Raw genomic sequence first — 24,962 nt, forward strand, 5'->3', positions numbered from 1 at the left:
TAGACCAAAGCTGCAGATATCGACAGAGAGAGTCTGCTTACTGCCCCCTGGTGTTAGAATTAGAGCAGCCAGAGTTGCCAGGTTCGCGGTTTTTTTCGCCAAATTTGGGCTTGTTAAAAAAAAATCCGGTCGCGGGTAAAAATTCAGGGGTGGGAGGCTGTGTTTTATTTTGGTATAATTTAAAAAATTACCGCGTCCTCAGAAAAACAAAAAAGTCACACAAAAAAACACAATGTAACCAGAAATCACCAGGCGATTAAAAAAATGTTAGAGGAGAGAGGAGAGTTCAGGAGGGTCAAGAACAGTAAAGAGTAAAAAGTAAAAGTCATTTTTTTTGCTAATTATGTTACTATTAAATGTTCTAGACTAGGATATACAACTGTTATAAAAGAAATAATAAAACACTAATGGTACAATATTTTTAAAGACTTTAAGATGAATAGCAATATTGATCATTAATCCCTTATAAACAAAAAGTTGTACACTCATAATTGTTTTGACATTTGCTTCTATGGTGAGAGAGACATATTTTGGGATAGTTTAAGCTTCTGAAGGGCGGGTTTTAGACTGATTTTGGGCTGATTTTTGTTAGACCTGGCAACCCTAGGAGCAGCACCTCGCGCTACTGTTTTGACCGTGTATGCGGTGTTTTGCCTCATGTGTTGGTCCGGCTTGGTAGAATAAATAGTAGTATTAGTAAGTCACTGACAACATTGTGCAGAAACATATGAGTTTTATTTATGATTTAAAGCCCCCTGACTGCTGGTCTCAGGTTAGAGAGAGTGACACGAAGTGATGAGCTCTTTGGTCTACACACAAACACATACTGAGGCCGAAGTTCAGCTCCTCCGCTGGAAGTAGGGCAGGCTGGCGAGTAGCAGGCTGATACAGCATATGTGGGCTTTTTTTGTGTAACTATAGCTTGGGGCATTGGAAAAGTCTGTCTGCCTTTAAAACGTGTTTATAGAAGCTTGAGAACATTCGGAGGCTAATTTGTAGAAAACCCCACGCTGGACTTCAGCCACAGTAAGTAGCTAACTAACTAAGTCCCATGGAAGTGAGAAACGTGACTGGTGTTTTAATTTGGGGTTTGGGGCTCAGGGGTACAGAGAAGCATGGATGTTGTTGTTAGCATAAGAAGAATAATGTATTAGTTTCTTAGAGCTGAGTTATTAGAATAAAACACTGAGTGTAATTTTACTGTATTGTCAACTTTGCACACTGCCTACTTGTCTTCAACAACTGGAGCATGAGAGTTCATTTGACAATTTGCCAGTTTGGGTCAGTTTGCATGAAGACTGTGAGTGTGTGGTATTTGTCACAATCTTTGTCCATCCTTTAGATTCCTTCAGAATGAAAATGCTGCGGAAACTGTCCTCCAGTTTAAGGCGACACATTTCAACATCTTGCAGATCTTACAGATATGGTAAAACCTGCTCTTACCAATTAATAACATTCTTTAAAAAATATACGAAAGTTAATCAATGGGGTTAAGCTCTGGACTCTGTGGTGAACAATTGCCCGTACCATCAGGGAAGAAAAAAAATCCATTGATTCAGTATATTCAGGTAGTCAGTTGACCTCATTCTTTCAGCACATACTGTTGCTGAACCTAGACCTGACCAACTGCAGCAGCAACCCGAGATAATTTACTGTTAAATCCAGGTGGTGATTTTTTTTTTGTTTGGCCAGGCAGTGTATGTCAAAAATAGCAATTGGACATGCAAGTTATTGCATGGCAGTGTCTATATACTTATATATGCATGTGTAACTGTGAACCAGCTGAACCTTCACTGTAGGGGCGTGATATCTTCCACAGATAAACTGTTTAAAGTTCACCCCAGTGTGCGTGAGGCTCTGGCTGAACACCGGCCTGTAGTAGCTCTGGAGAGCACCATCATCACCCACGGGATGCCATACCCTCACAACCTGAGGTAGAAAAGCAAAGAAATGCAGATATTTACCTTAAACCGCTAGCAGACCAAATAAAAAAGAAAACATACACACTTTTAAGTTTTTTTATGACTCTCTCTGCAAATCATAATGGGGTAATGGGGGCTTTCATTCATGGTTAGCTTTGTTATAGTCTCATGGCTCTAGTCTTGTTCTTATTTTTGTTGTTCTTTTGTAGTTCCTCTTTTTGGTATTATATGAGAAAAACCTTGTATGTTGGATTTCTTGCTTTAACTGCTCTGTTAAATAAATGATCTTTTTTATGTTTTCAGCACAGCCAAGGAGGTGGAGGCCATTGTGAGGGCCAAGGGGGTGACCCCAGCCACCGTGGGAATTCTGGACGGCACCATTCATGTTGGTTTATCTCCAGAGGAGCTGGACTTCATGTCCCGCTGTAAAACAGCCCTGAAGGTGTCCAGGAGGGATTTGCCATATGTTATCAGCAAGGTGGAAAAATGAATGAATGAATTCAGATTTTCTGCTCAGTGTGAATGTATAGATTTTGGATTCAAATGAATGTAAATGCGTGATTGAATCTGTAGGGTCTGTCTGGAGGCACCACTGTCTCAGGCACGATGATCGCAGCCCACAGAGCGGGGATTCATGTTTTTGTGACTGGAGGGATTGGTGGAGTGCACAGAGATGGAGAGAATTGTAAGTCTTGTTGAATATGGTTACATTGGAAAATGTTCTCGCTGTAGAAGCAAAAAAATTGTATCTGTAGAATGTTAACATTTTTTATTTATACGAAAAACTTGGCTTTAAGTGTTATGTAATAAATACAGTCATACTCTTACTAAAATGTCAGAACTTGGCAGATACCAGTAGCAATGTGATATTTCTACATTTAAAATTACTGTGCTTTAAAATGTTTAAGATAAGCACTTTGTTTAGGGCAAGCATGTAAATGTAGTCTATCATGCTCAGTCTACCCAGACACTGAATCTACCTCACAGGAAAAGACACGCAGATAGTAACATATGAAAGAATTGGACCCTTGAACAAACATTTCCTGTTTTTGACCCAATACTGATACCACTATACCAGCTCCACAAATAACATTTAATATCTAAATAAATGTTAATTAGGTAATTAAGTACGTTTTCACAGAGGTAATGTAAGCAGTTAAGAGCCTAGGTTGCTGTAAGCTTATTCATTTTTAGTAACTGATAAATCATGTTTCTTGCAGCTCTGGATGTTAGTGCAGATCTGACTGAACTCGGACGCACTCCTATCGCAGTGGTGTCCGCTGGGGTGAAGTCCATCCTGGACATTGGACGAACCCTGGAGTTTTTGGTCAGTAAATGTGTAGAAAAACCTCCAGTGTAATGCAGAATTGACATTATGGTTGTGATATGTTAGAAGGAAGTGGTTTCAGCCTATCAGTAATCTGCAGTGACGTTTGAACACTGATGTTTTATCAATAGGAAACTCAGGGGGTCTGTGTAGCCACGTATGGAAAGTCAAAAAGTTTCCCAGCTTTCTTCTCTCCTTCAAGTGGTTTCACATCACCTTACAGTGTCCACAATGCAGAAGAAGCAGCTGAGCTTATTGGTAGGTTTGAATTAATAGTATGTCTGATATTTTAACTAATGTCTTGGTTACTGTGATATTGCTGTAAGTGCAGTTAATTTATTTAGTTAAATGCTTTGAACAAATTTTATTTATCTTATTTGTTTTAGTTACGTGTATGTTTGCATTGCATATATTCAGATTGTTTGGACTAAGAAATTTTTCTGATATTTTTTCTGTCTGTAGCAAGCACCCTGTCTCTAGGCCTGCAGAGTGGTGTCCTGCTGGCTGTGCCCATTCCAGAAGAGCATGCTGCTGCTGGACAGGAGATAGAGGGCGCTATTCAGGCTGCAGTGACTGAGGCCAGGTAACGCAGGTGCAGAAATCATTAGAATGCTTTACAAAATTGTACTAGCTGAATATTGATTACACTGTCATAGATTCATGCAGTTATTTATTCAGTATGTTTTGTCTGTATTTAATTATTCTGTAAGTGTGGGTTTAGATCTCTTGTTATTTAAATTATATATTTATTTGAAGTTCCAAAATTCTCAATATGTATTATTTGCTCTTATCTCCTGCTTTAATTCTTTACTTTCCCATAAACTGGAATTCTTGCAGATTTTACATTAAAGTGTTAAACCATGCAACTGTTTTTCCCTGTTGAAGAGATTGATGACTTTAATCTTCCCTGTAAAGAGCACAGTGACACTGAGGTAAATGACTGATCAGCACAGTGTTTTATCAGTTTACCCATCCTATACCTGCAGCTTTAGCATAAGTTAAAGGAATCATTTGTTCAGTTCCTCTTGGGCACACAGGGTTGGGTTGGGTTGGGTAGTCGAGTTTAATGCCACATCAGCTCGTCGGCTATCTCGCGGCAGGAAAGGTACTGTCTAATCACAAGGTTCTACGATCTAAGCCATCGCAAGGCAGACAGACACAGACAAACACACAGACACATTCACTCACACACTCACACCTAAGGGGCAATTTCAATCAAGTTCCAATTAGCCTGAACGTGCCGTCTTTGGACTGTGGGAGGAAACCGGAGAACCCGGAGGAAACCCACGCAGACACGGGGAGAACGTGCAAACTCCACACAGAAAGACCCGGGTCGCCCCAGCCGGGAATCGAACCCAGGCCGTCTTGCTGTGAGGCGGAAGTGCTACCCACCGCGCCGCCGGGCACACAGGGAGTGTGTGTTGCTGATTACTGTATTCTAATTGTGGAATAATTAATAATAAAGTGTTAATGATTTTTGCTATTAAAATGCATGATTTTAATTTGTCAAAGTATTTTCTTTCAAAAAAAATTCTAAACACTGCCTTTAAAAAAGTTATTTTACATAACACTTTCCCTGTCCCAGTCCAGAAGTTTGAGTGGCTGTATATTTCAATTAAGGCTTTAAAATATTTTGCATATTAAACAATGTGTTTTAAAGACTCGACTACACTAAAGGTTTCATAAGGTTTCATAAGACTTTAATATAACCTAAGAGATTAACAGTTCACATGTTAAAACATTAACAATCATATTTTGTGTATCAATAGACTGAAAGGAATCTGTGGAAGAGATGTTACTCCCTTCATCCTGCAGAGAGTCAGTGAGCTCACTGAAGGCCAGTCCCTCCAGGCCAGTATCCTTCCAGAATGCTACTATCTATATCAATAATGGCTGGTCTATTTGTTTGTTTTTCTCTGATTGCTCCACTGCCTCCTATTTATTTGCGCACATGCTCAAGCCATAGAGTTTCCCAACAGCAACCAAAATTCATTTATTCTATGCTTTTCATTTTGTTAAATCTGTAGTCTTTCTATTCTTCCATTTATTTATGTCCACACTAGGGCTGCATGATAAATCGTTTAAACATTGACATTGCGATGCGCATGCACAATAGTCACATCAAAGGACGTGCAATGTTACTTAAGACCATTAAATCAAACACGTCATGTTGCAATGTTTTTATTCTTGACACAAGAAATAGATACACAGCATTCTTTCTGTGTCTGTGTTAGTCACGGGCTGCTTACACAGGGGGAGGGGGGGCAGGAGTAAACATGAGGTAACTGCATGGCCTCCTTTCAGATGGTCCAGCACAGCACAGTTTTGCACAGATATTTCCACTTACAGCTGAATTCACACTTTTAATCCCAGAAAAAAACTCTTATTTACCTTTTAAAAAGCCAGTTAAAACCAAATTAAAGGGCAGATTACTGTTGTTTTGCTGTTTTCCTCGTGTTTTGAGTTCTCAGCACTGACTCAGCTCTTGATCGTAATGAAAACGAGACCTGCATTGTTTAATATTGTGATATAGATTGTCGAAAAAAGAAAATTGGCCATGTAAAATGTTTCCAGTATCTTGCAGCCCTAGTCCACACCCATGGCCTAGAAATTAATTTGCTAAACAGACACCAAACTGAACGTACTCCTTGCATGCTGTGCATTCCTTAACTCTTCTCTCTTAGACATAGCTCTCATTCATAATAATGCTAAAGTGGGAAGTGAGATAGCCTGTGCCCTTTCTGAGCGTATGAAGAAATGCCAGAGTGGACCCAGAGGAAGCAGTGAGATCCTGGAGGAGAAGAACCAGCCCTCAAAACCTAAACCTGCAAGTAGAACCTATTAGTAGGCCTATTCACACTTTACACACATTTACAAAGTGCTGGTTTCCCAGACTCATAACTCGTAGACCAAAGAAGATATTGTATTTAGTCAGGGTCTAAAGTCAAATGTCTAGCAGGGCAGGTAAAAAGCATATGGCACTGCCTCTAGTGAGTCTAAAATCAGTGTTTTTGTGTATCCTGCAGGTTGTCATTGGTGGTGTAAATGTTGACTGCATCGCTAAAGTAACAAAGAAGTTACTGGTAAGATTAGCAAACTAAGCAAACTAATTTATTCCTGTACAAATCTATTACAAATTATTGCCCCCAAATATTTGTATCAGTTTGGACAGACAAACCCAGGGAGTGTGTGCCAGTCATTTGGGGGAGTGGGTCGGAATATTGCAGGTAACATTGTTTTTTTTATTATGAAATTTTCATGACTAATATTATTGTTTAAACAGCCATGTTTAGATTGTCTACTTGTTTACATAATTTTGTGCTCGTAAGACTGTCTTAGCAGACTGGGGCACAAACCTCTCTTCATCTCAGCTGTTGGAACGGATACCCATAGCGATGCTGTGCTCAACTACTGTAAGCATATGGTGAGTACTGTATATGAGGACAGTTGACTGATTTTAGTGACTTTGGGGAGTTAACTTACTGTACTCTGTAACATGTCAAAAGTCATGAATTCCCATAATTCACACCACCTTGAAATATGCATTCTGTGTACTGTTCAACTTCACCCGTAAGATGAAGATAACGCTTCACAACTTACAAATGTGGAAATTTCCTAACTGAGATACCAGTTCAGGATCAATTAACATTCTGCTATTAGTATATTTCAACACTGTATTTTCATTCAGTATTATTTTTGAAGTGTCCACAAGAAAATCTGATGTTCCGACTAGTTGCTTCCCTAGTGTATATTTAAGGTCTCGGTAAACGCAAAATCAACCGGAGATCCATTTTAAACCTACAGTTACTTACACAAAATAGCCAATGCTAACTAGCTAGTGTAAACAGAGTTGTAAGCTCTTTAGCAGACAGCTTCATCTCTACCTGTGGTACTTGAAATAGATTGTGTATATTGCTGTCTCACAATGCTTTGTCACATTTATACAACAATGTTCAGGTAATGAAACTTACATAAAATAGTTTCAATAATGAAAAATAAAACAATTACACTTCAAAACTCTCCTCTTTGTTAATTAGGACACCAGTGCAGTTGTGAGACTGGAGGGTCAGAGGACTGCCACCTACTGTGCTGTAATCACTGAAAGTGGAGAGCTGAGTCTGGGACTGGGAGATATGGACATCCACCAACAAATCAAAGAGCAACATGCAAGTTCCTTCTCTGTCTCTGAAGCAATCTTGGTTATGATCAACAGTAAATGTTCTTTCAATAGTTACTATCAAGAGTAAAAAAAAGGCAAATTTAAAATTTACACAGTTTAGGGCTCCTGAGGTACATTTTTTATACCTATAATGTCTTGTACACAAAATGTGTACATGTAAATGCCCATGTCTGTATGTGTCTATATGGACCTGAGGGACTTTATTTATATGTCCAGGATGTGGCAGAAAATGGGCCATGGTGTTTTTGTTACTAAGGCGCTGCCACTATAATCAGGAGATCGCCGGTTCGAATCCTGTTCATGTAGCTTGCTATCGGCTACTGGATCCCTGAGAGAGCACAATTGGCCTTGCTTTCTCTGGGTGGGTAGATGGCACTCTCTCCCCACATCACTTCAAAGGGTGATGTCCCTCAGCACAAGGCGTCTGTGAGCTGATGTATCAGAACCGAGTTGCTGCGCTGCATCAGCAGCAGCAGTTCAAAAAGAGGAGGAGGCTGATTTGACATGTATCGGATGAGGCATGTGCTAGCCTTTATCCTCCTAGGGTTGGGGCATCACTAGTGATAGGGGGGGTCCTACTGAGTGGATTGGGTAATTGACTTTGTAAATTGGGAAAAATGGGAATTTTTTTAAAATATATTTTAAAAAAGCTTTTTTTAAATCTAATGTTTACATCTGCAGAAGACTAGTTCCTTATCATTTAGCTGCCTTTTGCATCTGGACCCTTTTTTTACTCTTCACTTTCCAAGTCAGTAATTGTTCCTCAAATAAATCTAACAAGCAGTGAAAGCTTACAGCTGGCAGGTTGGCATCATAAAAACTCTGTTTAAGTTATCATATGCTTGCATCTAGTTCTTATGTAATTGTGAATAGACTTTTTTTATGAATTGTTTCTTACAATGTTGTGCAGGTTTGCCAGTATGAGGAACAGCTGTCCTCAGCATCTCTTATCGTTCTTGATGGTAACATTCCTGTTTCTACAATCAACTACGTCTGCAGCGTTGCCAAGAAACATTCAGTTCCAGGTACGTCCTCAAGTTTTAGAACAGTTACTAAGATATTGAGTTCTCACATCCCACATAATCTGCTGTGTGTACGTGTGTGTATGTAATTGTTTGCTTTCATTTCAGTGTGGTATGAGCCCACTGATGCTGATAAGGCCTGCAAGCCCTTCCTGTCAGAAAGCTGGAAGGCTCTCTCTTACACATCCCCCAACTTAGCAGAGCTGTGCACCATGAACCGCACTCTTCACCTGCCTACACCAGAAGGTAATACTGAACAGCAATAGGTTGTAATAATAAACAAAATGCAGACACACGATTTAATTCAAATGCAATAAAATGTAGTCAAAAACAAGCAGTGATAAAATAAAAAAATACCTCTGGAAGGCACTGATCCAATTATAGTGCTGTGTTAAATGTGTGTTCTAAGACAAAGTGTTTAGAGTAGCAGAGCACATAAGGTGCATGGAGTTTCCAACCTCAAGTGATAACAGCACTGCTTGTGCTGCTGTAATTCACCACACCGCTCTTGACTCACAGTCGGGAACATGCACAAAAGCAAGCGATGACTCATTTCCTGTATTAGCAGGAGTGGATGATCCCGTCTGCTTTTTTTTTTCTGAAGATGATTTGAGACAGGCTACAATTTTAAGCACTGTTATCATGTCTATGTGGTGTAAAAAATGTCTGAATGATGGGATTGTGTTTATTGGACCTTGCTGTAATTTAATTCGAACTGTTATCTTTGTTGTTGTTTATAATATGTTACATCGAAGGAAATGTTTATTAAAATTGCATCCAGAGGATCAGAAAATACATGTTTGGTATCAAAGGTTTGGTTCCTAGGTTAGAAATCGGAGATGCTGGGCTAGTGTCGCTAAAAAGTACTGGATTTAAACTGTTACAATCTCATCTGTCAACACATCTCTCGATTCACTCAAAACACATCCAAATCCCACATTTTAAAGCTTTTCTTGCTTTAACACACCTACTTTAACTCAGTAACGGGCTTGGGTGTACCCAAGTATGGTGGAAGCAGGGAAACTGTGCAGGGCAGCAGGCCTCCAGGACCAGGGTTGAGAAATACTGGTTTAGTATATAGTAAACAGTGTGACTTACTTTAGTCTGTAAATAATAAACGTTTATGCATGCTAGCTAAACAGTAGCACAGCCATTTTAGGTAGCCAGAACTACTTTTACCTCAAGTTTGTGATATTATTCTGCACACTGTGGTGAAGAATTAAAGTAGAATAGTAACTTTATTCACACAAAAAAAAATGCTTTTGCTCCAAAAAAATCAACATGCAGTCATGTATCCGGCAAACATGTAAATTATTAAAGGTGTAGTCCAATTAGACACTGGGTCTTGCAACAAAAAAGTATAAAATTGCTTTCCCTGCTGCTTAAAAAAGTCTCTTGGAGGCTAGTTTTGGGGAGGTGCATTCTTGGTGAGAGATGGCTGCTAGACATGCCTGTATGTTGCACTCAAAGATTAAATGCTGGTGTGCTCAAGTGTCAGCTATATAAAGTATGTTTTAAATGTTTTTATAAAACGTTTTGAGATGCTTTTGAAGCCAGTTTATTTAAAATGATTGTGTTTTTTATAAAGATGAGATTAATGATGGTCTAAGATCTTAAACATGTCTTTGCTTTTACACTAGATCATCTCATATGGGTGATTAAATCATGAAAATTTAATTTTTCACTGAACTGTTTCTGTGAATAGTTTGATACTTACTCTCTGTCTTTGTCACTATCTATATCACTAGCACCATTAAATGTGGACAAATACTTAAAACATTTATTGTATATTGTGTTAACTTTGCAATAAGAGAAATGTGACAACACACTTAAAATAAGCTAGATAATAAAACAAGAACTCTAGATTTTAAGAGTTAGGGAGGAGGATGCTGTTGCCATGGCTTTTACTGAAGCACAGCTTGACTTTTCCAGTGCTACCAGACTCTCCTGAGGATGTGTTGAGCTGTGCAGCGTCTCTCTCTCGCCCTCTGCTGGAGCATCTTAATTGTGTGGTGGTGACACTGGGTTCGTTGGGAGTGTTGGTGTGTGGAGAGTATGAAGCAGGATCAGTCCGTCTGCAGCCACGAAAACACCAGCGGGTATGAACGATTCCTCTTAGTGTTTAATTTATCATAACCTGTGTTAATTAACCTACAACACAGTGAAAGAATAATGACCTGGGGCTATTGGCTCTCATCAGATTTTTGACCTGCTTCTGAAGAAAACTGCACAATAAAGGACAGTGCATATTTACATATATTCTCCAACAACATAAATTGGTCATTTTTTATTTGGAATGGAAATTCAGGTTGATATCGTTGCTGTCCAGTGAAAAACAAATCTCAGTTTTTGGTAATTTTAAGTTTACTATATAATTTGAACACACAAACTGTCCCTTACACTGTGAAAATATTTTGATGCATGGACAAACAGAAATAATTCCACAGTTAACAAAAATGAACTAATTTTCCATTAACTTCCATTGAAATTTAAGAATGTTTTATCTCTCTACTGTGATATTTTGAACATACGTGTTTTTCATTGGAGAGTGATGCCATTTTTTAACAATCAATTTCATTTCAATTAAATATTGACCAGTGTTTTTTATCGAACCATTGATTACATTTCATATAGATTTTTGTGTTCTGATCATATATGCCAGTCACTGTGTAACACCAAATGAGATTCCACCCCATTGGCAGTCTATATTCTGCCTAATAAAATAAAATTAGACTGAACATTATTATACAAAATGCATTAGTATGGACTCACCATCTCTGCCGGAGCCCTGAGGGAGCACAATTGGCCCTGCTCTCTCTGGGTGGGTAGATGGCGTCTGTGAGCTGATGTATCGGAAACGCTGCATTTTCCTCCAAGAGTGCTGTGATGCCACTCGGCAATGCTGCATCAGCAGTAGTTCAAAAAGAAGCGGTGGCTGACTTCACATGTGTCGGAGGAGGCATGTGTTAGTCTTCGCCCTCCTGATGTTGGGGTCTTAATGAGTGGGTTAGGTAATTTGCCTTGTAATTTGGGGAGAAAATGGGATAATTTATAAATAAATAAATAATAAAATTGTTTACTCAAATGTTAAAATTTGTTGTGACAAGCATTTCCCTTGAATAAATTGTCCACGATTTAAAAAAAGAAAATGTGTTTTGTAGCTTAGGTTAACTGTGTGCTGAGGAATATTTATATATTACATAACTAAGGAATTCTAAAGTGTACAAGGCTATTATATGTTTGTATACAATTTCAGGCTGTGATAATGGTGGAATAACAACATTAGTGTAAATGACAAATAAGTACATTCCTTTTCGGTGTGCAAGTGTGAGTTAAAAGAATTGCCTTCAAAGAGGAGGTGCACCATCTGGCTCATATCAAACCCAAGCAGTCTTCCTGTACTAGAATACACACACTCCATGTTACTGGAAAAACTGTGAGCGACAGCACTCAGTGGCATGTACTGTGGTTGTTTGTGTGTAGAGAGGAAGGCTGTGTGCTGTGTACTATCCTGCACTGGCAGTTCGTTCTGAGGAGACAGTGAATGTGTCTGGAGCGGGAGACAGGTACGTCATTACTGACCTGCTGCTTTCTCACACATCTGTTATCTCTCCGTTTTGGCCTTGTATACATGCCTGTCTCTCACTATTTTCTCTCCCTGATTCATGCTTTTTTACTTTTTTATTTTTATTTTTCTCACTCTGCGTTTTACTTTCCATAATTTTACTTTCACTCTCTCTCATATCTCTCACAATCAGTCATTCTCTGTTACTCTCTCATTATTTTCATCCTGACTGTCTCTTCATCAAAATCTCTCCTTCTTTGTCATTCTCACCTTCTCACTCATTCTCATTATCTGTTATGTTCTCTCTCGATCTCTCTCAGTCTTGCGGGTGGGATGATGGCAGGGATCTTGCAGGGGAAGGACACACACAGCTGTATGCACATGGGCCTCCTCGCTGCACGCCTCTCTCTCTTCTCTCCTCACCCCATCACTCCATCTCTGACTTCAGATGCCATCCACCCAGAGAGGGCTCATTCTCAGCCATGGCCAAAACCCACCTGCATGTGGATGGAGTCATAACAGACTAAACTGTTATAATAATCCCATAGAAGCCTCTAAAAAACATGGCAGAGATGAATGCTGGAAAGATTTTGAACATTCCACTGTGCCTTCTTAGCTAATTTACCATCTTCATACTGGATTCGATGATGGGGTGTTGTGTAATTAGAATGTTGTATGTCATTTTAGATGAAAGTCTGCTGAACTGTCCTAGTGTTTCCACTAGATTACCATTGTCTTTATCATGCTATATTATGCATACAGTTTAATTGCTAGAGTTGCTTTTTAAGTCTACCTCATGCCCAGACTGTGGCACTAGCCAACATGTTACATTGATTGGTCACTCATCATTCTGATGCTAATGTACAGTAAAGCCAATTCATTCATGTTCCAGGGTTAAATTTCCATATTTTAGTCATACATTTTAACCAGTCAATATTTTAGAGCATACTGCACAGTAAATAATCCCAATTCTTGTTTTAGGAGTATATCGTCATTGTCTAATAAAAAAAACTAAACTCCCTACCTGGCTAAATATGGATCTTCTTAATTGGAAGTCAATGCAAAAAGAGTTAATTTTAGATCATTTTGAAAAATTTATGTATGTTTCTCCATTCATTAAAAAAAAATTGACACAGTCTTAATATTTGAGAAAACAAAAAATCATGAAATGTGGCGATGCTTGTTTTTTGTAGAACATTGATTTGTTCTTGCTGCAGATATTCTATCAAGTAATTACACACATCCATTTTAATCTTATTTTTTATATTCCAGGGCAATAAATCACACAGTTATTCAACATTATTACAAGTTTTTGCTGATAATTGATTGTTTTAGTTTTGCCTTTCTCGTAAGTAAAATGCAATCACGTCTGCTTGTTAACGAGTCCTAGTTCAGATTTGTTTCAAGACTACAATTCCCATAATGCAGTAGCGCGCCTTTTGCGCAAGCTCAGTGAGTGCTGAATGGCTACTGTATTCCCTCCTCCTTAGTTCAATGTAAGATGGTGGTGAGAAGCTCCTGTCTAAAGACATATTTAAACTGAAAAGGAACCTGTCGAGCAAGCTATTAAACCCAGAGCTGGACGAGTCAGCGCTGGGAAGTGTGTGCTCAAGAAGTCCGCGCTGTTTAGAGGAACAACTTCCGCCCCAGACCGTGGATATCTGTGGAGTGGAATTCCCTGCATTTGGAAAGCTAAAGTGAGTAGCCATAAAATCATTCAGGTGCAGCTGTACCGAACATTAACCTCTTTAATGTGGCTGAGTAGTTTCTTGAAGGCGACACGGTTCGTCTTGTTTTAAACGGAGAGTGGAGTCCAGGGGAAGGTTGACAAAGCTACAGGCGGCGACCCCTTCGCTAGAGCCGGGCAGGTCAGTTGGAGAGTCGCAGGCTTTGGGCCAGTGTAGGCCGCAATAATGTACTGCTCACTATGCAGAAAAATAAAAGATAGGATTTGGGATAAATTTGATTTTACTAGTTGGACATATATTTCATCGTCCTAGACACATTCTCCTTATGTGTTGGTGACCCCAAATAGCCCAAAAGAGTGTGGTTTCTGCTGTATTTTCTTCGCCGCTCGACACTTCCAGCTTGGTCCCGGGTTGGGGAGCAGCTGACCGGCTTTTAGCATCTCACCTGCCGCCAGGCTCTGAAGGTTAGCCGCAGCCGCTCCTGCCTCATTTGTTGTCGTACGGAGATGTGACTAACGTGTCAGAGCGCTTGTTTTGCGTTTCGGTAAAAAGATAAAGAAGATGCTACACCGAATTCGCTCCCTCCCAGCACTCAGCTGCCATTTGCGTTGGCGTTCTTTGTGGTTTGACTCCAGTAGTTTTCATGTTTGAGGAGCAGGATGTGTCTCAGATTCAGGATGTCAGATGTGAATAATTTCTTGTCAAGCTTTCTGATGCAATCTTGGGAGGTTTTTATGACTTGTCAGCTTGATTTTTGAGATGGACATTGTTTCTATAGAGTAGCAATAGTAAACACATCTCATGTTTAACGTTTTCAGCCTGGATTTTACTTGAAGCCTCACACACCTGATTGTGATGCTTTTTTGTCCTATGGGAAAGCTAACCTAACTAGTTAGGTCACCTGTTACAAGGTTGTGACAGTCCTGACTTGACACTGTTTACATACAAAAACATATAACTGACAGTTTAAATGTCAACCCGAGGTTAGGAAATGTCATTGGTTAATTGTGTTGCATTTAGTCTGTTATTTATGCTAAGTCTATTTCCTTCAGTGTTTTATTTTTTTTATCAGAGGTTGACAACCCTGGTCTTGGAAGGACCCCCTGCTTTGCATGGTTTAATGTATACTCATCTATTAACTCACCTGATCAACTAATTAATTAACAAGCCCTCCTGAGTTGAAGGTAATAATTAAAAAAAGTGCAGTAACTAACTCCTCCAGGACCAGATTTAGGATTCACAGCTTTAGACAGTTTATTGTCAAGTATAAAACCTGTTTTTTTTTGTTGTTGTTGTTTTTGTTGTTTTTTTTAAATCCAATGGCTGTGATGTGTTTCTGTTAGAGTGGATTAATTCTTAATATGTGACACAAAATATGAGAAGAATATAAACTAGATAATGATGACATAAAAAAATCTAATGAATTATCTCCACATCATTCCTGTGCTTCAGTGTTTTGCAACACAATGTTCACCTCATGTTTATGCAGGATATTGATTTGTTTTAGAGGTGATAGAGTGACATAGTTAGTGGCAGTTTTTGTAGGCTTATAAGTGTGTCTTCTGTAGGGCTTCCATTCTTCTTAAAGCACCAGTGATCCTGGCAAGATGTCACCTTTCCTTCTGACCTCATTTCTCATTCTTTATTTTCTTTGTGCCTGATTTCTCTTCTCAGCTTTGCTCAGTGTCCTGTTCTGGGGAACTGCTGTGATCTGAGGCTCTACTGTACCAGTGCAATAGGATGTCCCGTAGTCCCGAACTGAAGGAAGACCCCATGGAGTGCCCTCTGTGCATGGAACCACTTGAGATTGACGATGTCAACTTTTTCCCGTGCACCTGCGGCTACCAAATCTGCCGTTTCTGCTGGCACCGCATCCGGACAGATGAGAATGGCCTCTGCCCAGCCTGCAGAAAGGTAGAGCACCATGAAACAGCCTTTTGCTGCTGTCCAGGGATTGATGGCTTATTCCATTAACAGAAGTGACTAAATTGCCATCATTTTTGCTCTTTAGAGTTCATTTAGTCATGAAGCTGTGATTCTAAAGCAAGTATGCGTTGTCAATTTAGTCAAACTTTGTCTAAATGATGTGATTAATAATGTTTGTGTTAAAGTGCTGCTCATCAATAACAATACTTAAGTTTATTTCATGAGACTGAAGAAGAGTGTCACATAGTGATGTAGTGTTTACTAAGTTTGAGGAAGCAGACTAACAGTTTGTTCTGTGTGTGCTGCAGCCATACCCAGAGGACCCGGCTGTGTACAAACCTTTGTCACAGGAGGAGATCCAAAGGATAAAGAATGAGAAGAAGCAGAAGCAGAATGAGAAGAAGCAAAAGGTGACTGAGAATCGTAAGCACCTTGCCAGTGTCCGTGTGGTCCAGCGGAACCTAGTGTTTGTGGTGGGACTTTCGCAGAGGCTTGCAGACCCGGAGGTAAGGGGCAATCTACACTAAGATAAAGAGCGTTTTTCGTTAACCGGACATATACTCTGTTTAGTTTGTTTAAAGTGTCACTCTGGGATGGCTTTATTTTCAGTGTGTTGTGACTCTATAATATGTTTTTGGATTGTAATATGGGTCACCTGCTCTTGTTTCATTTTACAAGTGAATATGTAGTTGTTCTTTAAATCTCTTTAAATGTTGTGGAAAGTAGGCGTGGTACTTTTGGATAATATATTGTCCTAGAAGTAACTGTGTGTGTGTGTGTGTATATATATATATAATTATTATTATTATTATTATTATTATTATTATTATTATAAGTGTGATTGCAGTATGCAATGAATGGGCAGAACTTTGCACGGCCGTGTATGTCACAATTTTTGAGATACGAAGATGAAACCAATTGAGGACCTGTAGAACTTATTGAGCTCTTTCCGAAAATATGCGTCACGAAACGTTACGACGTACGAATTTCGTACGATTGTCGTACGAAGTGGCCCCATAGGAATGAATGGCATCGGAGGATGGCAGCTAGATCGAAGGACGGCAGCTAGAACTCCAGTACTGTGTGTAATGGAGCCACGGGTCAAAAGTTTGGGTACCCCGGCCAGCACTGCAATCACACTCACAGTTTCTGTAGGAACTGCAATCTAGTTATTATTATTATTATTTTATGGTCATACTGACACATTGATGTTAAGAGGAACTTATTGGACAATTTTGAGGTCAGCATAATTGATTGTTCGTGTTGTGTCCATATATTGTACTACAAGAAAGTAATGTTTTGTGTATGTAGGGCATCAGTGTAGTTTTGTAACAGTTAACAATGCCCTTTTCAGCATTGTTTCATCGTGTCTCAAAGGATTGTGAGATGTGAAGGTGGACATTAAGTTTTAGATGCCAGGGTTAGTGCTGAGTCACTTCTAAACAAAAGTTATGATCTTTTTCGTTTCACTGCTAAATGCTATTTGAGTTATAGAGGATGTCACAAACAGAGACAGCCTGGAAAGAGTTAGAGCAATTGAGAAGTGGTTTTGGACTAGGGCTACAACAGTCAGTCAGTTATACTGATTATTAATCATCATCACCAAGTTTAAAATGAATAAAGAATCCATTTATGAATTATTTATTTAAATGTAAATGCTCTACAATGCTGTGTAATGATCATATGATGTATATGATAATACTGAATAAATAGAACCACATTACAGGAAGCACTGAGGACAGTGTGATAAACAACAGTTTGTGTTTAATTGCGCTTTATTAGAGGAAATTGCTTCTTACATGGAAGTAGGAAGGTAAATGATGGTTCAATTAGTCAGTTAATCAAAATTCAATAGAGCTGTTGCTTCTGGAAATAATGGTAAGTTGTAGCCTTGAGCAGGTGTATTTATTTCAGTCCTGTGAGATGTTTTGTCAGTACAGGCCAAGGTTTTTGTTAAAGAAGTCATGAAAAGTCAGTCTTAGGCCCAATCCCATTGCCCCACCACTTACCCTTACCCCTTCTTTTCAAATGAAATCCTCCACCCTAAGAATTGGGACAACCCTTCAAGGGTTTTTTACCAGTGATTCTTATATCCCTTCGTTTGAAGTGTGCATCTAAAAAATCTCTGCATGAAGGGGTAACAAGCCCTATCCCTTCCCCCACCCCTCCAGCCTAACGAGAATCGGGACAGGTAAGGGGTAGGGCCAAGGGATGAAATGGGATTGGGCCTCTTAACTTCTGTGTTCAGTTGGGAGTAAGGATTATTAGGTTTCCTGTGAAATCTGTATATCTTGTGAAAAACATGTGTTAAGATGTTTACCGGACATTTCTGCTAAAAGTTGCTACATCTGTATGTATTTGCCATTTATAACTTCTTTATTATTAAAAATGTAATTTCCTATTTTTTGTTATTTATTTATTATTTTTTATTAGTTTTAGTTTGGAGCAGTAAAATAGATTAAAGCCGTCTCAATGAGCCCATTTGTACATTCAGGTGTGTTTAGGCCAATTTCATATCTGAAGATGACAAGCTTTTCTTGCAGATTTTGATAAGAGCACCATTTAACTCACTGAGCTGGGTCCTGCAGCAGGGATCACAGCTGTTTCTAATGCAGATTTTCTCTTTTTTTTCCTTTGAAAACAGAAGCATCTGTATTCTCTTTGGAGAGGAATGATGACATACTTTCTGTTTCTCTCTGCACTAAGCAACATGGTATCCAATCAGGCATCTGAATAGTCATTTGGCAGAGCAGCACACTGAATGTGCAGCCTCTGCTTTCATATACTGGCTCAAAGATAGACAAAACTAAGATGACAGTGTTCCAGGATCAGGAGCACAGCATAAGTAATTAAATATGAGCTCAGCCTCTTCTTTGAACATGCATTAATGCCCCTTTTTGTGTAGGCTTAAGGTTAATCTTTATATGGAGGAACGGTCACATTTGTGTTTTTTGGGCTGGACAGCATTCTGAAAAGAATGTTTTAATCTAAAGGGAACATATAGTCTAAGACTAGACTTGGACAGACTTTATACAGTCAGGCAGACAGAACTGTAAAAAGTTTAAACATGTTTGTAATTTAAACCATAGATAACCATAACGATGTGCCTTTCATATCTTTTAAATTTGTTTGGTATGTATGCTAACTTGCTTTGTGGTGTGTGAACAGTGTAAGTTCTATATTATTTCCATGTCTAAAACCTAAGGATGCATAATTAGCTTAATATCATTTTCAGAATTACTGTTTTAAGCTTCATAGATACAATTTTCTGGAATGATACTTGATGGTACATATTCAATTTTTTTACTTGACTTCCTATATTTGTTTTTGGAAGTCACAAATAAATCTTGTAAAATGCCTAAACTGTATCTTTCCATTTCAGGTACTTAAGAGGCCTGAGTATTTTGGAAAGTTCGGCAAAATACATAAAGTGGTCATCAACAATAGTACGTCTTATGCAGGCTCACAGGTGAGAAACCTTACACTGACCCTAAAATAACACTTTTTTTGTGTACTTATGTCACTTTATATTGTAAATAACTTTGTACCATAGAGCCTGTCTATGTTAAAACTGAAACGATTTGTTTTACTATAGGGTCCTAGTGCCAGTGCCTATGTTACTTACGTCCGCTCAGAGGATGCCCTAAGAGCAATACAGTGTGTCAACAATGTGGTAGTGGATGGTAGAACACTTAAGGTGAGTCCAATGTCCAAAAAGAATGCAGACATTTTTTCATGGATTGTTCATAAATACATACATATCTAGGTACATGAGGATGTAACTTGTTTTCATGCTCTAGTGTGAGATAGGAGTCTTTCAAATGGTTTGTGTTTTTTTTTTTTTTTGGTCTCAAAGGCTTCTTTAGGTACAACAAAGTACTGCAGCTATTTTCTGAAAAGCATGCAGTGCCCCAAGCCAGACTGTATGTATCTACATGAACTGGGAGATGAGGCAGCTAGTTTCACTAAAGAGGAAATGCAGGCAAGTGCCAGAATCGTTTCATTCATTTTGGGAATAGCATTTTAAAAAACAACAGTTCCAGTTGCCATGTTGTCATGCAATTCATGTGCTGGGGGAAAAAAGCCAGGTAAGGTTATGAGAAAAATGTCTGTTTTGATAAACAATTTATGTTCCACTGTGTATTTATGCTGTTAAAATAGGCTGGGAAACACCAGGAGTACGAGCAAAAACTACTCCAAGATCTTTACAAAATGAATCCCAATTTTCTACAAACTTCAACATGCGGAGGGGAGAAATCAAAAAGCAAAACAAATGCTACACAAAGGTGATTTTTATTTACATCAGAGGGACCAATCTTTTCTATAAAGAGCTGGTGTGGCTACAGATTTTCATTCAAACAAGGCAGATGCACCTCATGGTGGCACGTGTGTCTGTCTGGTGGCCTCCAGCTTAATTGTTATGACTGCCTACAGTCACTCTTTGTGGAAAAGAAAGGTGACCCCTGTCTGCTTTCTGAATCTTTACTATAGAGGACTTAACAATTTACAGATAATAACATGCCTTGTTTTTGCCTCTTCCATCTGCAGACCAAACAGTAGCAATAAAGAGGGTTGGCCCTTGTTACAGGGCTATGGAAAACTAGTTAACGGTTTACCCACAGAACACCGCAAGTCCCCACCTCTTTTAGACTGCCTAACAGACTCCGATCACTTGACTCCAGATGAACCAGACCCTGAACTGGGAGCAGATCAGAGCACAGGCCTTCCACCCTTTCCCTCAGCCTTAGAGCCAAGCAGGTACACATTATAATACACACTAAACCCTACAAGAACTGCTGTTATCAAAATTTAAAGAACATGTTCAAACTGTTGTGTATTTCTCAGTTATTCACACTTTGCTATAACTTTGTAATTTTGTAAAAATATTTTTAGTATACTGAAATAATTGGTATTGACATGAACTTGTCTTGTGATGTGTTAAATACTTTTCAGAAATAATTGTAACATTTAAGCATTCAAGAGAGTTGTTTATATTCAACATAACAACTTCGCTCTGTTGCCCGTTTGACAAAGGCTGATTTATCTTCTTGGTTTGTTATTTCAGTCCTGTTGATAAATCAACAGAACCTGTAAGCATAGGGAATGGGGAGAATATACCACAGGCAAGTACTACTATACTGTATAGTTTAAAGAGAATTGTGGTTGGGGCAGTGTCTTATCTATGGTTTTGATCTTCCTTTGTGTTTCTGGTTTCTCAGGTCCCAAGTAGTGACTCACCCTCCCCTCCTCCTGGTCTTTCTAAGCCAAGCCTGGTGGTGCCCATCAGTGTCGCTGACTTAACAGCCCGCTCCCCCTTTGAGGGGGCGGCTGCAGAGTCTCAGTCGCTCTTTTCAGACAACAGTAACTTCAGACACCCCAACCCAATCCCCAGCAGCCTGCCCTCTTTCCCCAGCTCCCCACAGGGGGGCAGTGACTGGCCCATGACCCCTGAGCCACAAAGCCTTTTTGCCTCAGGTACATCCACTCAGTTTTCATTGTTTAAAAGATTATAAGAGTTTAGAAGATCTAGCAGCAGTCTTTTCTTGTGCAAGTTTTATTAAAACAATGAAATGCACACGGTTCTCCCAGCTAATTAATGTGTAATTGGCTATTAATTAAATTTTTGGTATCTGACATTTGCTGTTTAACGTTTTCTCTGGAATTATGCGGTTAGTATAACTAACTAGTAGTAGAAGCATATGTCCCACTAATTAGCATCACACAAATGGCATGCTTCAATTCTAGCACTCCTTTCTCATACTGCAGTTCTGTTAAGAAATTTCAAACTGACTTGCATATATGGGTCTGTCCCTGTATGACATACTGATATATAAAAAAAAATCACACATATTTGTTAAAAATAATTCTGTATCCGTCATCCGAATGTAAGACAGTGGTACAATTTGCACTGCATCATCTTAATGACTTGTTGTGCAGTTACACCCTTAATCTTTAATACTACAAGTACAAGCAGACCAAACAAAGCATGTGCTTCAATGTCATCCGTTCAATCACCCTTGTTTCTTTCAGACACCATCCCAGTCGCCTCCTCCACTGACTGGCAAGCAGCCTTCGGTTTTGGCTCTTCGGCCAAGCAGCAGCAACAGGATGATGACCTGGGCTTTGACCCCTTCGACGTGACCAGGAAAGCCCTAGCTGACCTTATCGAGAAGGAGCTGTCTGTTCAGGAGGTTTCACCCTGCTCTCCCACTCTCCCGCTTCACCAGCCCGGCCTCCACAATGGACAGCAGCGCTTCCCTCAGCTGCAGCACAGAGGCCTCTACAACTCCTTCAGTCTGCCCCCACACACAGCCTCGCGCCACCCCTGGATGGGTCTCCCCACCCGCAATAACCTCACACACTTGAACCACGCGGTTAGTGCAGCTGCTGCACACAGCCACTTTCTAGAGGTCAGCGGCCCACCACAGCACCACAACACAGGCCTCGGGGGGATACCTATATCAGGTGAGAACACAGTACAGCTGGCTTGTATCACTTTAATTGTATGAATTTTTAGCATATGAAAGTGGGTGTCCGATAATAAATGCATGCACCTGGCCTTAACGCAGCTGTACAGTTGTAACCCAGTGATCTAAATACCACAGTTTTTTCCTTGTTAAAATCCATTGTAGTAAGGATTTTTCTCATGTAATTTGTAATGCTCGTTTTCTCTGCAGAAAACAACTCAGTGGAAAACATAAATGTGAAAGAATGGCAGGACGGCTTAAGAGCACTCCTGCCAAATATCAACATCAACTTCGGAGGCCTCCCAAACTCTACCTCCTCTTCATCCTCCTCTTCGTCCACTTCCAGCGTAAACCACATTGGTGCACCACCTGGGTCGGTAGGGCTCTCACACAGCCTCAGTTGGGATGGCACGGCCAGCTGGATGGATCCCGCCATCATCACCGGTACGACTCACTGGTCCTCCAGAATCTCGGGCAGCAATCGGGAAGAAAGCAAGTGCTAGTTTATTACTCACTTTCATGACTTCATACCTTGTTTTAGTTTTGTATTTGTCCCTGGATAATGTTTGTTACTGTATAGTCAAGTAATTATTTGTTTTAGTGGATCAGATACAGCAGTACCTTTTTATTTTATATTTTATGCCTTTTATTTTATAATAAAAAGTGTTTGCTCATGGTCTGCTCTATTAGACACCTTTACCTAGGTGGTCTACCATGTAGATGTAAAGTCAGAGGCTCATCAGTGCAGTGGCCACTGGATGCTGTTGGGTGGATATTTTTTGGTTGGTGGACTATATGCTGGTGGACCAGCACTGAGATCTGTAAAACTCTGTATCCATGTCAACCATGTCGGTGACACTGCAGTGCTGAGAATGACCCACCAGCCAAATAATACCTGCTCTATGGTGGACCTGTAGGTTCTTTAAAAGTGTAGATATATTCTACATTTAGTTAATAACTGTTTGTCCCTGAATTTGATACAAGTTGGGTGTTGGCAACATACCTCTTTATTGGATGATTTTCAAGTTAAATGCTGCAAAGTAAAACAATTCGCTAAATCTTTTGAATAACTGTCTTTCCATTGTAAAAGTCAAGCTACAGGTCACCAACAGATTTTAATGTCTGTGTATTAAATTTAATAATGGAGCAATGCTAAATGGAACTTGGAGACAATGAGCAGTACCGCCGTTATCTTGGTGTGCCCCTTGCAAAAAGAATAGATTTAAATTCTACTGTCATAATGATAAAAAAGATGCAGATTAGATAAAACATCCATTTCCTGACGCTTTATATTTTCTGTTCCGCTTTGTTTACTACTGAAGGTATCCCTGCGTCCGCAGGTAGCAGTTTGGACTGTCTCCAAGACGACAACCCGCCACACTGGCTCAAGTCTCTGCATGCTCTGACAGAGATGGACGGACCGGGCAGTTCAGTGGCCGCGCCCCAGCCTCAGCACACAGGCCTGCTGGATGCAGCAGCCCAACTTTCGCTGCACAGAGCCGGTTGGGCACCCTACCTTCCCGCTCCCACACTCGCCCCCAGTCAGTTCCACTCTCCACCACCAGGCTTCCAGACAGCCTTTAGACCTCCAGCGCAGACCGCTACAGACATCCTACAGAGCGCCGGCATGGACCGCCACTAGGGACAAGCTCCCCTTCCCTCCATCTCTCTTAACTTAACTGTAATGACGCGTGAGGCTGCAGAATATCCTGATCATTAATAACATAACATAAGCTCTTATACATCTGCCCCGTCTCTTTACCCCCTTTACAACATTCATTTGTCTGACTGTTTCTTTGAGGCACACTCTTTTCGCCTTGTGGTTTATGGAAGGGCACGCAAAGCTGGAATAGTGAGGGTGATATTTTTGATCACCCATACAAAGGTGTCCAACATCTGGTTGAGGACACGCATGGCGATCCCTCATGCATAAGGATTTGAGAAATGGTAAGCGTTCAGTGGGCACACATAGATAACAATGATTTATACAAATGGAAGTAAACTGTTGAGGTTTCACTCGCCAAACATCTGTCCATCCTAGGTTCCCATTCTGATCTTATACTGTGAATGTGTTGGTCTAGATAATGACCGCTGTTCCATAAAATACAAGACAAGATAACTGATCATTTCAGAGGAGTCAGTACAGTGCACCGGTGTCTTTGCCTCACAAGTCTATGGTGCAGATCCACACACAAGACTTGATGACACAACAGTGCATGTGTAGAGACCCCTGGTTCCCTGAGGGGGTGCTAAAGGCCCCTTCCCAGCATGGGGGAGTCACTGCTGTACCTCTGTATCAGAGGATGGAGCGCTGCCCCAATGATGGCTAGGGGCTTTAGGTCCTGACTCACATTTAACTCACTAGTAAAAGCGGTCTATGGAGGGTTTGAGATGCCACCATGTGGTACTTAGTCACTCCATTCCTAGTGAGGGAGAAGGATTAAGACTGCACAGCACATTGATCAATCCCACCAGTCTTAAATAAGCATTGGTGATACAATTTTGGGTAGCCAAGGAGGGACTGAGATGGCGATGTAAACAAGGTGGGTTGATAATCACTGTTATTGGTAATGATCAATGTGACAGTAACACAATAACTTCAGGCCTTTTCAAGGCTATATCATTTCTCCTTTTCTTTCTCTCTACTGTGTGGCCCATACTAAACAGTATTTATCAGACTCTTATTCATTCTTTCAGGAAAAGTCAATATAGTCCAACATTTTGGTTTTAACATGCTGCTGAGATAACATTTAATAAAAAGTGAAGAGCTAAAAGAAGAAAAATAAAAGATTTGACTTTTCTGCAGGTCTGGAACAACAAAATCCTAAATAAAATTGAGTACTCAGTGCCTCGGTTTTAATCTTT

At 39.9% G+C, this 24,962-nt stretch overlaps 2 protein-coding genes across 7 annotated transcripts; both read left to right on the forward strand.

Moving 5' to 3' along the window:
• The first annotated feature begins 625 nt into the window (after window positions 1-625).
• On the forward strand, window positions 626-13,271 carry zgc:136858 (Indigoidine_A and YeiC_kinase_like domain-containing protein). Its single transcript, XM_007252841.4, has 19 exons — window positions 626-1,026; window positions 1,343-1,426; window positions 1,820-1,934; window positions 2,226-2,400; window positions 2,496-2,607; window positions 3,143-3,249; window positions 3,381-3,507; window positions 3,712-3,832; window positions 5,019-5,104; window positions 5,934-6,076; window positions 6,276-6,332; window positions 6,413-6,476; window positions 6,579-6,673; window positions 7,287-7,415; window positions 8,340-8,454; window positions 8,560-8,697; window positions 10,384-10,550; window positions 11,935-12,017; window positions 12,337-13,271. Exons 2-19 carry the CDS (start codon window positions 1,354-1,356, stop codon window positions 12,533-12,535), a joined length of 2,106 nt encoding a protein of 701 aa, XP_007252903.3. The 5' UTR covers window positions 626-1,026; window positions 1,343-1,353; the 3' UTR covers window positions 12,536-13,271.
• A 193-nt stretch (window positions 13,272-13,464) lies between these two features.
• Window positions 13,465-24,945, forward strand: cnot4a (CCR4-NOT transcription complex, subunit 4a). Of its 6 annotated transcripts, none has more exons than XM_049484435.1 (13): window positions 13,465-13,713; window positions 15,379-15,618; window positions 15,939-16,136; window positions 19,013-19,099; window positions 19,226-19,327; window positions 19,487-19,612; window positions 19,792-19,916; window positions 20,179-20,388; window positions 20,696-20,753; window positions 20,850-21,105; window positions 21,661-22,095; window positions 22,308-22,593; window positions 23,442-24,945. In XM_049484435.1, the coding sequence occupies exons 2-13, from the start codon at window positions 15,445-15,447 to the stop codon at window positions 23,737-23,739; spliced, it is 2,355 nt and encodes a 784-aa protein (XP_049340392.1). In that variant the 5' UTR covers window positions 13,465-13,713; window positions 15,379-15,444; the 3' UTR covers window positions 23,740-24,945. The 6 variants fall into 6 exon arrangements, with proteins under 6 accessions (XP_049340392.1, XP_007252899.2, XP_007252896.2 ...); XM_007252837.4 differs by having other exon boundaries at window positions 22,308-22,541; window positions 23,438-24,945; XM_007252834.4 differs by having other exon boundaries at window positions 13,466-13,713; window positions 22,308-22,589; window positions 23,420-24,945.
• The last annotated feature ends 17 nt before the right edge of the window (window positions 24,946-24,962 follow it).

The sequence above is a fragment of the Astyanax mexicanus genome, chromosome 10 (assembly GCF_023375975.1).
Source record: "Astyanax mexicanus isolate ESR-SI-001 chromosome 10, AstMex3_surface, whole genome shotgun sequence".
NCBI classification, from domain to species: Eukaryota; Metazoa; Chordata; class Actinopteri; order Characiformes; family Acestrorhamphidae; genus Astyanax; species Astyanax mexicanus.